Source organism: Amblyraja radiata, chromosome 21 (assembly GCF_010909765.2).
Source record: "Amblyraja radiata isolate CabotCenter1 chromosome 21, sAmbRad1.1.pri, whole genome shotgun sequence".
NCBI lineage: Eukaryota > Metazoa > Chordata > Chondrichthyes > Rajiformes > Rajidae > Amblyraja > Amblyraja radiata.
The window spans coordinates 12,279,336-12,296,517 of record NC_045976.1 but is presented as its reverse complement, the minus strand read 5'-3'; the positions used below and the strand labels follow the sequence as shown (position 1 = coordinate 12,296,517).

Genomic DNA, 17,182 nt, shown 5'->3' with positions numbered 1-17,182 from the left:
CATGGAAATACTCAGGAGAGAACAGTAAATGTTTCGGATCAATAACTTATCAGCTGAGGAAATAGGCTTGCCTTATTTCACTGACTAAACTTAATTTTAAAAATCTTTTCTGAATCAATAATACAAAAGTGTAGTGAGGAAGATTTAAGGAAAAACCTTCAAAAATAAATGTTTGAAGTGCTCCTGTGGGAGATAAATGCTAAAAAGTGAACGAAATCTAACAAATATAGCAGTAAATACCATTTATTGCAGAATTATAGCTTAATTGTATGGAAAAGGCACCATGAAACTATACAAATACAATATCAAATCCTTCTAAATGGATTCAAGTTCTCAAATGTACAACATTCTCAGTTCGGCGTGTTTTCATAAAATTACAGCAAGATAACAAAATTTAAAAGTTCAAACTGTGAAACAGACAACTTGCATGTGAAATCTTTTAGTGTCTACGTGTAACATCAAGACATCATTCCATAGATCTGTGGGGTGGTGTTGTTAGTTGCATACTTTTGATCTAAGAGGTTTCACACCAAGTACAGTAGCAACGTAGCTCAGTGCTTGTTTATTTAACATACTTTTCCGGTCAAACTTTTAGATCACAACTGTGCATTGAATAAGATAAAGAAACAGCTTCATTAAATCAGTGATTTCTTCTACATTGACATTGTGGTATTTCTACATTCAAAGCCAATTATAGAAACCCTATTTTAGTGCTTCATTACCAAAATTAATAATCTTTTGAATTTATATCCTGTAGACAATATCGACTCAAACAATCAAACCTAATCCCTTTTATCATTCTACGACAGAACATTACATACCTCATTCACGGCATTAAATCTTATTTTAATAATCCGAGCAGAATATTAAATTATATTTAAAGAATGCAATCAGCACTAGGATTGCAAAAGATCCACTGAATTTTAAGAGCAACACGTTTTTACATAATTGTGTACTACACCACTGTAGTAAACGTTTGTCCTCTGGGAGGGGGGTGGTGTGCCTCGCTGTTCCTCCGATTTGTGTTTTCTGTGCATATTTTCCAAAAAGTCAGATGATACCTCAGTGACTTCCTAAAATGGAAAGAGGTGTCATAGCTACGACGTTTCATGAATGGCTGTTGCCTTCATCAAAGGATTCCACTCCTGAGTCACCACCGGTGACGCTGAGTTTCTCCTGCCTGCGCTTCATGATCTCTTCCAATTCCGATTTCCCGCATTTGTCCTGAAAACACATCACGCACAAGGATTTTAGGATTTTGCATGCAGTGGTGAGGGAGGAAGAAAGCGGAATCTCAAATTTTTCAGCCCTCAACTGCACTGAAATCATCAACGTTCACGGAACACAAAGTGCTGGAGTAACTCGGTGGGTCTGGCAGCATCTCTGGAGAGAAGGAATGGGTGACGTTTTGGGTCGAGACCCGACTTCAGACACATTATAGCTGATAATGTTTTGAGTTTTAGAAACTTTTAAAATACCATATAATGAATACCCAAAAAACATTTGTCAAATATTTAACTCAAATAGCAATGATTTTAGATTATAGACATCGTCTTCAAAGTTTAATGAAATGCCTCAGAAAAACATTACCTCCAAAGCAGCCTTCTGTACTGTCACCTGACTGTACACTCGAACTCCCTCTTCAGGACAAACGGTCTTTAACTCGTCCTTATTGAGAGAGAAGAGCTGTGCTCCCGAGAGTACGCCCAAACTGTTCACAGTGCTGGAACACAAGAAGTCATGACTATAGCTCAGCAGTAATGCTTTATATATTTACCTCAACTTTCACCTACTTAACACTGATACCCCAAGTTTAACAAAAAAAGGCAGAAGAAATGTTTTGAAATGTCACAGACAAGAGAGTAAATGTGAGAAAACGGTAGAACCGGTGATTTTGTTTGTGGACAAAAAGGTGCCACAGAGTCATGCAGCACGGAAACAGGCCCTTTGGTCCAACGTATCCATGCCAACCACGATGCCCCATCTAAGCCCATTTGCCTGCGTTTGGCCCACCTCCTCTTAAACCTTTCCGATCCATGCATCTATCCAAGTGTCTTTTTTAAGTGTTGATATGTTGTTATAGTACCGGATCAACCTTCTCCTCTGGCAGCTCACCCCCTCGACCCACCACCATCGGCACATAAAGGTTGCCCCTCAGCTGCCTGTGTCTGTTTGTGTCTGTTCTGTTCTAAGTTCTATGAATTGAGTTAATGGATTGAGTTACATTACATTGGCGTGGAACTTGAGCCTGTCACCGTGGCAAAATGGTCAGCACCGCTGTGTGGCACTGTATTTTGTAATGTCTTGATTAATTTTGCCATGTATTTTGTTGTTTTAAAACTACTGTGTGGCACTGTTTTGTAATGTCTTGATGAATTAAATGTTGAATTTTTAGCAGCTTTTGTATCCAAATGTTTACAAATGTCAGAGTTTGCATTGGGTCCCTCCGTCACATTTGACCGCGATGTTGAACACAGAACAGATCAGTGTAAGAACAGGCCCTTCGGCCCACAATGTTCGTGCTGAACATGTACTCACACAGCATTAAAGCCCTTGGAGCGTAACCATTCTGCCACCTCGTCTGGGGTCGAATCATAGCAAATTCCTGCCAACGTGCTGTTGCTGCGTACCATCTGGAATTTCTTCTGCGCGGCGCCGCGTCCAATAGTGAGCCGCTGTGCCAGCTCATCCTGCACTTCCTCCATGTGCGACTTCCTGCCTGCAAAGCAGTTGAGAGAAAACACGAGGTGGAAACAAGCGTCTGCAGATGCTGGATTACAAATAGGACTCCGATTTCACTCTGGTCCATGCCGTTCATAAGTGATAGCAGCAGAATTAGGCCATTACTCCCATCAAGTCTACTCCGCCATTCAATCATGGCTGATCTATCGCTCCCTCTTAACCCCATTCTCCTGCCTTCTCCCCATAATCCCCAACACCTGTACTAATCAAGAATCTATCTATCTTTGCCTTAAAAATAACCATTGACAGCCTCCACAGTCTTCTATGCCAATGAATTCCACAAATTCACTACCCTTTGACTAAAGAATTTCCTCCTCATCTCCTTCCCAAAGGAACATCCTTTAACTCTGAAGCTATGACTGGTCCATGGCTCTCCCACTAATGGAAACATCCTCTCCACGCTCCTCTAACCAAGCCTTTCACTATTCAGTAAGTTTCAATCAGGTCTCCCCTCATTCTTCTAAACTCCCAGCAAGTCGAGGCCCAGCACCATCAAATGCTGTGGTCAAATCCTGTTGCAATCACCAGGTAGAATAAATGCTGGAGATACAAGGAACTACAGGTGTGGGTTTACAAAATAAAAGACACAGAGTGCTGGAGTAACTCAGCGGGTCAGGCAGCATCTCTGGAGAACATGGATAGGTGATGTTTCACAGAGTGCTGGAGAAACTCAGCTGGTCAGGCAGCGTCTCTGGAGAACATGGAGAGGTGATGTTTTGTATCTTCTATCTGATTGGAGGGTGAAGAGGGAATGGTTGGGGTAGGAACGTTTCATGACATGGTTGTTGCTTTTGCCAGGCAGCGTGAAGTGTAGATGGAGTCAATGGTGGGGAGTCTGGTTTGTATGATGGACTGGGCTACATTGACAACTCTTTGCAATTTTATACGGCTTTGGACAAAGCTGTTGCCAAACCAAGCTGTGATGCTTTCTATAGTGCATCATCCAACCTACAACAACTGTTCAGGAATATTTGGAAGAGAATAACATAGAGACATAAAAAAAAATAGGTGCAGGTGTAGGCCATTCAGCCCTTCAAGCCAGCAATGCAATTCAATATGATCATCCAAAATCAGTACCATGTTCCCGCTTTCTCCCCATATCCCTTGATTCCATTAGCCCCAAGAGCTATATCTAACTCTCTCTTGAATACATAACCATTTCTCCATAGTCATCTCCTATAGTCTTCCAGAGGTGCCATGGCCACACTCCCAACCCGGAGGACCTGAATGCTCGGAGGTCGGCAGGAACCCACCGAAAGGCTCGTCGGACCGCAAGGCTCATCGGTCGGCTGGGCCAGTCCGAAGGCTCAGCGGGCAGTGGAACCAGGAGAGAGCTGGAGACATTGGACACGAGGAGTAAGGGCTGGTAGTAGGGTGAATTGGGGTCATGCCTCCAGTGCCTTCAAGGTCGGCCAGGAGGCACCCAAGGATACAAAAATGGCTGGACAGCAAGAGGGACATTGGTCCGTGGGAACTGCTCCAGTTCATCGAGTGCACGAGCCGATCGGATTTTGGACACCGCACCAAAACATGGCAGCGCCTGCATGTGTAATACATACAAAAAGAATGTCATTGTACAGTTGCACATATGACTAATAAAGCACCAGTCAGCCAGCCCCTACAAGATCCAAGGGGACAGGTCCTGAGTGTTTATCACCTTTCCAACAGTTAAGTTCTCCAATATTAATTCTTTGAACTTCTTCTTCTCTATAGACCTGCAATTAGCTATTATTTCCAGGAAGGTGTATATCTTTTCTCACACAAAGACAGGCATAAAAACTGTTCGTCAATTCCTTATTCCACAGTACAATTCTGTTTCTCTCGGTCAGCAAGCGACCAACCTTAGATTGAGCCTTTTTATTTTTGCATATCTATAGAACCGTTAAACTTTATTTAAAAGTTTTGCACTAATTTATACTCATTTTTATTTTCCCTCTCCTTATTAATGCCGTAGTTCTATTTTTCCTTTGCTGGATAACTATCAGAAAGGAAAGAATTTGCAGGAGTTGCAGAAGAGAGGATGGTGAGGTGGTCGTAGATGGATTTATACTTCCATGGAGCCAGTGCACATTCAATGGGCCGAACGGCTTCCTTTGTTCGATTAAAATTGCAAAAAGTGCAGCGGAACTTTACCGTGTTTCCTTCAACTTACGGTTCAGTGACATGTGCCCATCTCTGTGAGCATCCTTCTGCGTGCCAGTACTTTCAATAGAGCTGCAGCTATTCTGTCGACTGATATTCTTGGACGATCCTTTCACCATACCAGCAAATGGGGATGCAGATGCAGCAATATATGCAGGTGGGGGCGAAGGAGCAGGAGGTATTGCGACTGCAGCTCTTGCGATGTAATCCAACTTTTGTTTCTGCAAATGACAAGAGCATCTCTAATCAAATGTTTTCCTTCCCAAACCAAAGAGATACGGCAAATACCTACAAATTGAAGGGCTCCAACGAACAATACCTTGAATTATTGGCCTATTAATAATCTGTTAAACACAAAAAATATATATATTGGAGGATAAATACACTGAAAAGAAACAATTGGAAGAGTTTAGTGGATTAGGCAGCATCTGTGAAGGCAAAGGGAGAGTCGACGTTTCAGGTCAAGACCATGCATCAGTAAAGAGATGAGGGGGAGTATACTTTCAAGGTCCAAGATACTTAAAACACCGAGACACCCCACCCCAAATTCGTGGTCTGACTGCAGCAGGCTTGAACAACACCAAGTGTTCTCAAAATCAATTCAGAGCAAAACAATCCAACCCAGTTCAAATTTCCACCTAAAGCTAGACTCCACATGAGTTTAATTTAAATTTAGTTTATTGTCACGTGTACCGAGATACAGTGAAAAACCTTTGTTGTGTGCTAACCAGTCAGTGGAAAGACAATACATGGTTACAATTGAGCCATCCACGGTGTACAGATACATTAGAAAGGGGATAATGTAAATAGACAGTGTAGTTAGCAGGACAAAACCGTTCCGCAAACCTCTTTATTCCTTGGAGCGCAGGAGGCTGAGAGGTGATTTTATAGTAGAGCTGTATAAAATCAAGAGAGGAATAGATAGGATGAATCCAGAGTATTTTACCTAGAAGCAGGGGAATCAAGAACACGAGGACATAGGTTTAAGGTGAGAGTGGAAAGATTTAACAGGAACCTGAGGGGCAACTTTTTCACACTGGGGTGGTGGGTATATGGAACTGCCAGATGAGATAGTTGAGGCAGGTAAGGTAACAACATTTAAAATATATTTGGGCAGGTATATGGATAGAAAAGACTTAGAAGTATATAGGGCAAATCCGGGCAGGTGGGGCAAACGTAGATGGGGCACCTTGGTCAGCATGGGCAAGTTGGGCTGAAGGGCCTGTTTCCATGTTGTATGACACTATGAGTTAATGAACACATGTTAGACATTAGCTGAAGGTAGGATAAAAATGTTAACCACTGACATAAAGCATTATCATTTGCAATTAATTCAAAAATAAAATTATATTTGCAGACATTTTCACAGATATTTCAACAGATATTAGGATGATCTCATTCTTGGATGAAAAAGGCACACGCAGATTATACAAATTACCTCAGATAGTTCTCCAAGCAATTGCTGTTAGGAAGTGAGTGTTGCGAATAGGAATTGCAAAACAAAATGAAAAAATGAAATGAGGATAAATGCATAGACTTAGTTAATAACAAATCCCTCCTGTTCGTTACCAGAAATGGAGGGGAAACTTCAAATGAACACTCCAAATATAGACACAAAGTGCTGAAGGAATTCAGCGGGGCAGGCAGCATCTGTGGAGAAAAGGAACAGGTGAGATTTTGGATTGGAAACATCACCAGTTCCTTTTCTCCAGAGATGCTGCCTGACCCGCTGATTTGTTCCAACACTTTGTGTCTATTGTCGGTATAAACCTGCAATGTGCAGTTCCTTCCTACACAAATGAATATTCCATCCTGCTGAGCTAACATTAGGACACACGATGAAGACTTACATGCGGAAATGTATGTTGGCATTGTGGAAAGAAATTACACTTTTTGAAAACAGGCAGACAAGTTATTTACAGGTTTCAACGTGCAGTTAAAAACAATATTTAATATAGTCAGGATTAAATGACTGGTCTCACGGTTCCAAAACATAGCTCATTGCCAGCCATGGTCTATAGTCCAAGGGACTGTCCCCAGCCCCAGAGCAAATCCAGCCTTGGAGGGAGTGATGCACAGGGTTACTATCCAGGTGCGCTGATCTGGTCACCCACTGCAGGAAGGATGACCTTAAGTGGAGTCAAAGACTAGAGCACGTAGCTTTAGGGTGAGAGGGGGACAGCTTAAAGGAGATGCGCAGGACAAGATCTGTTCATACAGAGGGTGGTGGATGCCTGGAACACACTGCCGAAGAGTGGTGGTGGAGGCAGATAAGATGGTGGCATTTAATAGTCTTTTGTACAGACACATGGATATATAGGGCAAGGAGGGATATAGATCACATGCAGGCAGAGGAGATTTGTTTAGCTTGGCATCATGCTCGGCACGGACATTGTGGCTGAAGGACCTGTTTTTGTGCTGCACCCTTCTGTGTTCTATGTTGTGCATCAGGCTTGAACAACAGCTAAACATTCAGGGCAAAACACACATGCCAGTTCAGATTGGCACCCAAAACCAGACTCCACATCATGCGTTTGGCTTCACTCAACACCACAAAACTACATTCAACCACTGCAGACATAAAATGCATTTTTTTTTTTTTTAAATTATTCACAATGGGTTGTGGGCATAGCTGGCAAAGTCATCATCTGTAGACCATTCTTATTTGCTCATGAGAGGTGCTACCTCATGTGGCATTTCGGGTCGGGATCCTTTATCAGTCTGAAGAAGGGTCCCGACCAGGGAAACATCGCCTATCCACGTTCTCCACAGATGCTGCCTGATGCGCTGAGTTACTCCAGCACTTTTTTTTTGTAAAGCAGCATCTGCAGTTATTTGTATCAACATAGAACAGTACAGCATTGGACCTGGCCCTTCAGCTCACAATATAGCATAGTACTAAGCTGTTGACTTGATTTGGAAAAAATAAACCAAATCAGATTTCTCAGTTGTTAAATGAATAGAACTAGGTAGCAAGTGGCAACATTACTGTCTTACAAGTAAAGAATGGCATTTCCAAGCAAAACATAAAGTGCAGGAGGAACGCAGAGGGTCAGGCAGCATCTGCGGAGGGAAGTGGATGAACGACATTTTGGGTTGGCCTCTCCAATATTGAACATGCTTCAAGGGAATTGTAGAGAAGACAATACATTTCAAATATATACCGTTTTCTCTGGAACGTCCGAGGTTGAGGGGAGCCATGATAGAAGTAGGGTAGACTGTCAGTACCTTCTTCCCCTGGGTGGAAATCACAGAGAGTAGCGGGATCCTGGAACGCACTACCAGGGGTGGGGGTAGAGGCAGATACATTAGTGGCGTGTATGAGGCTTTTGGAAGTGCAGGGAATAGAGGGATGTGGATCATGTGCAGGCAGATGAAATCAGTTTAACTTTAGTTTATCATGTCCAGCACAAACATTGTTCCTTTGCTGTACTGTTTTATGTTCTAACTCAATCTTCCTACTGCTAACGAGATGTTAGGGCATCTCCTCAGCAAGATCTGACTGAGCTCAACAGTTTGCAGGAATATCACAGATAGTCACAGTTGTTAATAAAACAAAATCTAAAATTAATTAAAAAAATTTAAACTATTTGTCAAGACTAGTAGGAACACAGAATCAGAGATGAGATTTACACTGCGGATTTAGGTCCCTTTACTGCTGTGACCCTATATTTAAAATTCAAGAACCACTGTCCAACTGAACTGCACGGTACATATTAAATCATTTGTTGTCACACATTGTAATGACCATTTTAGAGTGGTTCTACACTTGTAATCAAAATACAGTGGATGGTCTATTTTGGTTGAGCATGGATTTTAATTAGTGGCAATGCTGCCAACAAATCTGGAGTCCATCTTAAAAGGCTTTTGGATAGGCACATGGATATGCGGGGGATGGAGGGATATTGATCAGTTTATCTTGGCATTATGTCTGGCACAAACATTTTGGGCCGAAGGGCCTGTTCCCGTGCTGCACTGCTCCATGTTCGATGTTGAGTGCATCAGACTTGAACAACGGCCAAAGTACAGTCAGCCTTCTACCTGATTGCAATTCTTCACAGCACATTCTGTGAACAGCTGCAGGGATTTTTTTTTTCAGAACACATTGAATTTAAATCAGGAAAGGTGGCCCATGCATGTGGGAATTCTTCCCACAAGAACAAAAACAGTTGAAAAAATCATTGTTGTACCAGATGTATCATGCTAAATGTAAATTTAAATATTCAAACCAACATGTTTGGTATTGAATACAATTTCAGCGCAACATGGTCTGAAACCAGAACGACACCAGCACATCACACTCAGACAAAGAAATCTAAAACAAGTACAGCCTTTTCTATTAGACTTCCAGCAACCTAGGCCTGGTTTAATTTTGCAGCAGGTATTTCATATTCCTCCTCCCTTCCCAACAAATCTAGCCTTGCATCATTTATTTAAAATATACATTTTTAGACTCAAGCTGATTCACTCAATCCAATTGCACTCTGATGAGATCCTTTGGTGTTATAACTGTAAACCTTTTCTTGCAACTCCAGTGAGATCCCATGCCCAGGGATCAGTCATGGGGTAAATTGGATAAATCGAGATGTTAGATACAAAAGACCAAACACTCAACACTGCTTGCACAGCACAGTTGAATATTGACATTCTGGGCTATTTTAAATTATATTTTAATTTGTTAAAAGTTAATTGAAAGAGGGTATTAATCCAAACTGCAAATATTAAGAAATCAGGCCTGAGGTTGCAGCTAAGTATAACTTGAGAAGCTTCTAAAGAATGTTTTTAGCTTGAGGGAGAGTAAAGGACTGGAAATAAAACACAATTTAAGCTTGGGGGAAAAATCACTCTCAGGGCAAACCATGGCCCTACCTTGAACAATTCAAATTCCTTCTTTGGCATCAACAGCTGCCGAGACAGTAGATAAAAATGCAATTAACTTGATTACTTGTATTACTGTGATTATAAATCCTTCTACATACATGACAAAGCACTTGCCTGGATGGTTTGATTGTAAAGACCTTCAGGCACCCCTTCACCAGTTGGGTAAGGGTTCCGTAGCAGATCCAGAATGTTATTCGGCACATACCCAGACATTCCACTTTGATTTTTCACCTTCCACCATTGTTTCCTGTCATCAACAATCTGCAACAAGGTGGTATCAACACATCACTACATTTCTCAAAACCTCCAGCATGATACCACCAACTTGCAAGCATGCTCAATTCAATATTTAAAGTATTACATTTGCCTGTCATTAAATTACACACATGATAGACGTTGTTTGAGAATGTATCCAATTTCTTACACAAGCAAGGCAGCTTAAGGGTGGCACAGTTGCTGCCTTACTGTGCCAGAGACCCGGGTTCGATCCTGATTATGGGTGCTGGCTGGACGGAGTTTGTACGTTCTCCCCGTGACCTGTGTGGGTTTTCTCCAGGATCTCTGGTTTCCCCCCACACTCCAAAGACGAACAGGTTTGTAGGCCAATTGGTTTGATAAAATTGTAAATGATCTCTGGCGTGTGCAGAATTGTATTAGTATACGTGGATCAATGGTCTGCGCGGACTCGGTGGGCCGAAGGGACTGTTTCCGTGCCGTTTCTCTAAACTAAAAAAAACCTAAGCTCAACACAGCTTGAGATAAAATTATTGACACCAATTCAAGAAGAAGGGGATCAAAGAGAATTAATTGATTCATTCCTATGTCTTAGATTTTCCTTTGTACTGCATGAAAATGCAAATGTTGCTGCAATACCTCAACTTTAATGATTCAATTTCATTGATTGATTGATTGGCTGATTGAAAGATACAGCATGTCCGTCGACCATGACAGTAGTTCTCTTATCCCACTTTCACATCCACTCCCCACACACTAGGGGACAATTAACCTACAAACCTGCATGTCTTTGGGATGTGGGAGGAAACCGGAACACCCAAAGGAAACCCACGCGATCACAGGGAGAACGTGCAAGCGCCACACAGATGGTACCCGAGCTCAGGATTGAACCCGGGTCTCTGGCGCTGTGAGACAGCGGCTTTACTCACCGTGCCGCCCAGTTCTGATGGTTCTCACAACTTGAGATCAATGTTAATGGAAATATTAACAAGGTGTGTGGAACTGGACTCACCTCCAGTATGTCATCTTTCATAACGGAAAGCTCATTGCTGTTTCTTGCCACAAAATCATACTTGGATTTGGCAAATCTCCTAGATTCCATGTTTACATGAGTTTCAGAATTTCTTTTAAAACAAACAAAATATCATCCAAATTAGAAAAGGCAAATCATATTCCGACATAAATGCAACTGTGAGATATGACACATTTTATTTACAACCACTTCAAATTGCCACAGCAAGCATTTGTTAACTTGTACAGAACCAATGTGCAGTCTAATCCAATCAATGTTGAATATTTTCCTTTGGAAAATGACGTGAAAAATATTTGCAACATTAGGGCTCAATTCATCAAACTTACAAAATTACATGAGAAAGCTATGTCAATGTAAAACATTTCAAAATTCTGAATATTACATGTAATTTGTGTTTTTATCACTCCTTTCCAAAGCTGCCATCTCCCACCAACAACTAAAGTTCATCCAAATGAAAAGATATTGAAGTCCGAAGCCGTTCCCAATCACCAGCTACAATCCCTGCCGTGGCCACTTACCTTTGACTGTCTGAAACATGAAGGTAATAAACTTTATATCATACCTGACCCCAAGTTTTAGACCTCATTTGTATAATCTTCACTGAGACTGTCTATTTCAGTCTCTGCCTCATCACATTAATGGTGGAAATTTTCCACATATTTTTTTTAAATCTCTCGACTCAAGGTTTCCAGCACTCTATGACTAGATTTCCTTCTTCAAAACCTTGTAAAATTAAGGGTAGACAAAACTGCGCTGGCCAAACCCCAACACACTCCAAATTCCCCGTGCTCCCATTGACACCTGGTTACATTTTTTTTAAATGCATTTTAAAGTTCTTGTCCATATTTGCAACCACAATCACCATGAATTAATCTCTCCCCACCTCCTCCTCTTTACAAGTTTGTTGGATATCTGGTCTTGGACATGTACGTGGATAGGAGGAGTTTAGAGAGATATGGGGCAAACATAGGCAAGTGGGACTATCTTAGATGGGACATATTGGATGGCATGGAGGAGTTGGACCGAAGGCTTTATCATGTCTATCATGTTCAGCACAGAAATGATGGGTAAAAGGGCCAGTCCCTGTGTTATATTTTTCCATGATCTATGTCTTAAGCGTCTCCTAAGTTGACCTCCATGACCCTGAGGGTTGGCAGGACTTGAAGAAATCAAATTATTTCCATTATCCTGTCAGACTCCCCGTTCTCCTTAACGTTTGGTCATTTGCCCCAATATTTCTTTGTGCTTTGGCACCATTTTTGTTTGCTAACTTCATAAAACTGTTGTTTAACTTGGTAGATGTTGGGCAGACAATTGAACAGACAATACCCACCATGCACGCAATGCTATCATGTTTCTCGTCATAGCCTCCATCTCATCCAAATAATCCCTTGACTTCTGAAAGGATTAACTTCTGATCTACAGTGTTAATCATCACAGCTGCAGCATGTTCATGGATAACAACCCATTATTGAGCAAAGGCCTACAATTGCACAAATGCCAAACACTATGTTGAATTAGATTTAACTATTTGGTTTGGTTTAGTTTAGAGATACAGCGCGGTATCAGGCCTTTCGTCCCACCGAGTCCGCGCCAACTAGCGATCCACACACACTAACACTATCCTACACACACTAGGGACAATTTACAATTATATCAAGCCAATTAACCTACAAGCCTGTATGTCTTTGGAGTGTGGGAAGAAACCGGAGATCTTGGAAAAAACCCACACAGGTCGCAGGGAGAACGTACAAACTCCATACAGACAGCACCCAAAGTCAGAATCGAACCTGGTTCTCTGGCAGCAACACTACCACTGTGCCACCCTATTGGTTCTATTTGTAATAGAGCTTTGCTGAATTATTCAGTCATTTCACCACTCAAGAGATGACTGAGGTTTCTGTGCTTTCTTCAGCTTGGGAAGGCAAACCTTCTAGGAGATGGAAAACTTAGATTTAAAACCTCCACTGCCTTGTGGCCATATCCAGTCATGGAAACGACTCCAGGAATAAACCTCAAGAAAATCCAGAGTCGGAGTCCCTAAGGCAGTTCGTCGTTGTCTACAACCTCGCTCTGGCAGCTCCTGCAACGGCGCTGGTGCCAAACTGTAATGGCCCTACTGTTCCTTTGGATCGATCAGCGACATGGAGAGGGGGGACGTGCTGCATGGGCAACAGCCTGTCCTCCATATGACATCGCCCAGGCTTGCATCCGACAAACTAGGATGCATCACCCATGGTCAGTCATGATCGAGGGGAGCCTCTACTACTACCGTAGAATGAAAATGGACAAGCCAAATACCTTTGAAAACAAAACAATACTTTAAAAAAAGTATAATGGCACAGTCTCTTGCCCAGAGTAGGTGAATCGAGGAGCAGAGGACATGGATTTAAAGTGAAGGGGAAAAGATTTAATATGAATCTGAGGGGTAACTTTTTCACACAAAGGGTTGTGGGGGTATGGAACAAGCTGTTAGGTAGTTGAGGCAGGCACTATCCCAATGTTTAAGAAACACTTAAGACAGGTACATGGATAGGACAGGTTTCGAGGGATATGTGCCAAACGCAGGCATGTGGGACTAGTGTAGCTAGAACATGTTGGTGGGTGTGGGCAAGCTAGGCCGAAGGGCCTGTTTCTGCGCTGTATGACTATGGCATAGGAAGTGTAGATTATGCTGCAAGCACACAAATCAGATTAATTCACAGAAGATCATGCAGCACATCTAATCACAATCGAGAACATTCAACAGTGCTAACGCTAAACTGAAACTTAGAACTAAAGCGTTAATATTTTTAACATCTGATGGATGAACACAAAAAATTGCCAAACCATGCGAGAGTTACAACAGAAATTCAATGCTTAGCGTTGATGTTTAGTAGGGCAGATTATTTGCTTGCATTCCTGTTATCAAACAACAAACATAATGTTCAAATTAAATTCAAGTTCTTTTTTAGCTGGATGTTCAACTGCTACAGTACCATGGAAAGTGGTTTTGACTTTGTCTGAAATGCATATGGAATCAGCATACATCAGGAGGCTTGGAAGCAGCGTCACAGAAAAGCAGAAAATAAAACATGTGAAAGAGAAAAGTGCAAGAGAAATAAAAGGAAGCTGTAATTTTAAAATCGGGACCCGGAGGATGGGAAAATATATATAATTGTTGCTAGTTCTGACACTGGCAACAAAAGCTCCATGTCAAATAGAAATCGCAGCCACATGCCGAGCAGTTAGTAAGATAATTACATGCCCCAAATTCACCATGCGCTTGTATGGTAATTCAACTGGGAACTTCAGAGAAACAAGACATTGCTACTTAACCTCATCAATTCATTTATCTTAAATGTTTTATTCTGAGGGGTGTATAAATTCATTAAACTGGCTTACAACCCAGCGGTATGAACATTGAAATCTCTAATTTAAAGTAACTTCTACTATCACTCCCCTCCCCTCTTGTCCACTTCCTCCACCCTAGTTGTGTAACCAGCTCCACAGTTCACCACGTTGTACCCCTCTTGAGATTGCACCTTTCCTAGCCAACAATGGGCCGACCATGAGGTCATTTGGTGCCTGCCCAGATTGCTCCTGGTCTTTTCTCACCTCCATTTCTTCACCCCCGTCTTCCCCCATCCCCTACTTTCAGTCTGAAGAAGGGTCCCGACCCGAAACGTTGCCCATCTTTTTCCTCCAGAGATGCCGAGTTACTCCAGCATTCTGCGTCCATCATTAAATTTCAAATTGGCTTTCTTGAACAAGTCTATAAAATCTTGGTGTTATTAATTTTGCTGAGAAAATGTTCCTTTTTATAATGGTCCACGTCAACAACAAAAAGCAATAGATTAGGCAAAAGTAGAATTACTGAAATATCTGATGAAAAAGCTTACCTTAAATATAACATTTCATCTTTGATTCATCTTTGCACAAATGGTCGACCATTTTAACAATTATGCTGTATCAATAAATTTCATGGCCAACCCAAATCTCTTCCATTTCCCATCAAAACAGCACTGTCCTGTGATAGCTCTTATCAATGGCCAGTCCATCAATCTACACATCACCAACTATTGAGCGCTTTGGCTTTTTCTTTTACTCTCAGCAACAACCTCCTGGGCCGTCTCTTGGTATCAAAGATGAATACCTCCCACTCAGGTTCCAAATGTGACTGATGAGGCCAGTATGAGAATTACAATCTCTGCCACAGGGTATACCTCACCAACTGGTGGCTTATGTGGTGATCTCAGCCCAATCCATCATTGGCACAGCCCTCCCCACCATCTACACGACTTAGATGTTGCCTCAAGATGGCAACATCTACCATCAAGGATCCCCACCATCCGAGTCATGCCTTCTTCTCGCTGCTACCGTCGGGCAGGAGGTACATAAGCCTGAAGTCCCACACCTCCAGGTTCAGGAAAAGCTACTTTCCTACACCCATCAGCTTTAGTTTAATTGAGAGATACGGTGCGGAAACAGGACCTTCGGCCCACCGAGTCCGTGCAGACCAGCGATCCCCGCACACTTACACTATCCTACACACACTAGGGACAATTTACAATTATACCAAGTCAATTAACCTACAAACCTGCATGTCGTTGGAGTGTGGGAGAAACCCCACGCAAGTTACGGGGAGAACGTACAGACAGCGGCCGTAGTCAGGATCAAACCCGGGTCTCTGGAGCTGTAAGGTAGAAACTCTTCCGCTGCACCACCTTGCAGGTTCTTGTACCGACCTGCACAACCCGAACCCTACCTCAGCCATGGAACAGCAGTGATTATCCCTTGAACCACCATGGAATTGTTTTCTATTTGTGCAGACACAAAGAACTGTAGAAGTTGGTAAACAAGTAAAGACATAAAGTGCTGGAATAACTCAGCAGGTCAGGCAGCATCTCCGGAGAACATAGATAGGTCCATGTCTCCAGATCTGCTGCCTGACCCACTGAGTTACTCCAACATCTAGTGTATTTTTCTATTTTGTGCATTTTTGCAACAATGTCCCTTTTTTTTTTGCAGTCTTTTTCTTTTGTCTTATAGAAATTCTGCAATATATGTATACTCACCAAATATTTTAAGTTGTTACGTGATAGCGATGTGAAGCAGAGTGAGATTTCCTTCTTGCTCACATATTAAGTTGCATTCATACTATACATTCACGATCAGAACAGAGTAAACATCTTGCTTCAATTTGTAATATTAATGCTTTTCATGCCTTAAAGCATCTAATTTAGGTTGTGAAAAAAAACCCTGCATATCTAAAGCAGAACTTGTTTTTGAGGTTATGACAAGATTACGTGGAGATCAACTGTTCAGGATATCAGAAAAATAGAACAGTAAAAAGTTAGTGGTGTTGATATATTATATCTAATTTAGTTTAAAGGTACTGCATGGAAACAGGCCCTTTGGCCCACCAAGTCCACTCTGACCAACGATCACCCGTACATTTGTTCTATCCTACACACGAGGGACAGACGGCAAGAACTCTGGATGAGAACATATACAGCAAGATTAGCAAATTTGCAGATGATACAAAAGTGGGTGGTTTTACGGATAGTGAAGATGGTTGTGAGGAGCATCTTGGTTGGTTGGCCAGGTGGGCTGAGGAATGGTTAATGGAGTTTAATACAGAGAAATGTGAGGAGTTGCATTTTCAGAAGCCTAACATGGGCAGGACCTACACAGTGAATGGTAGGCCTCTGGGGAGTGTTGTAGAGCAGAGGGATCTAGGAATGCAGATGCATCGTTCCTTGAAGGTGGAGTCGCAGGGAGATAAGTTAATCAAAAAGGCGTTTGGCACATTGGCCTTCGTCAGTCAGAGTATTGAGTACAGATGTTGGGAGGTCATGTTGCAGTTGTATAAGCCGTCGGTAAGGCCACACTTAAAGAATTGTGTTCGGTTCTTGGTACCATGTTATAGGAAAGATGTTGTCAAGCTGGAAAGGACAGAGGAGATTTACATGGATGTTGCCTGGGCTAGAGGGTCTGTGCTATAGGGAGAGGTTGAGTAGACTGGGACTCTATTCCTTGGAGCACAGAAGGATGAGGGGTGATCTTATTGAGGTGTATAAATTCATGAGAGGAATAGATACGGTAGATGCATAGAGTCCCTTGTCCAGAGTAGGTGAATCGAGGACCAGAGGACATGGGTTTAAGGTA

At 42.1% G+C, this 17,182-nt stretch overlaps 1 protein-coding gene across 14 annotated transcripts in view; it reads right to left on the bottom strand.

Moving 5' to 3' along the window:
* Window positions 1-227: 227 nt before the first annotated feature.
* The window catches only part of eps8 (epidermal growth factor receptor pathway substrate 8), a 148,856-nt gene continuing 131,901 nt past the window's right edge, over window positions 228-17,182 (bottom strand). For 8 of the 14 annotated variants that reach the window (XM_033039541.1, XM_033039549.1, XM_033039545.1 and 5 more), the window contains 8 exons: window positions 11,012-11,123; window positions 9,880-10,026; window positions 9,754-9,789; window positions 6,323-6,346; window positions 4,895-5,105; window positions 2,539-2,719; window positions 1,591-1,723; window positions 228-1,224 (listed from right to left, as the gene is read on the bottom strand). In XM_033039541.1, coding sequence (XP_032895432.1) covers window positions 1,108-1,224; window positions 1,591-1,723; window positions 2,539-2,719; window positions 4,895-5,105; window positions 6,323-6,346; window positions 9,754-9,789; window positions 9,880-10,026; window positions 11,012-11,123 — 961 coding nt within the window. In that variant the 3' untranslated portion in view covers window positions 228-1,107. The remainder of the gene's footprint in view (window positions 1,225-1,590; window positions 1,724-2,538; window positions 2,720-4,894; window positions 5,106-6,322; window positions 6,347-9,753; window positions 9,790-9,879; window positions 10,027-11,011; window positions 11,124-17,182) is intronic. The other 6 variants (XM_033039550.1, XM_033039547.1, XM_033039552.1 and 3 more) reach the window with 2 other exon arrangements.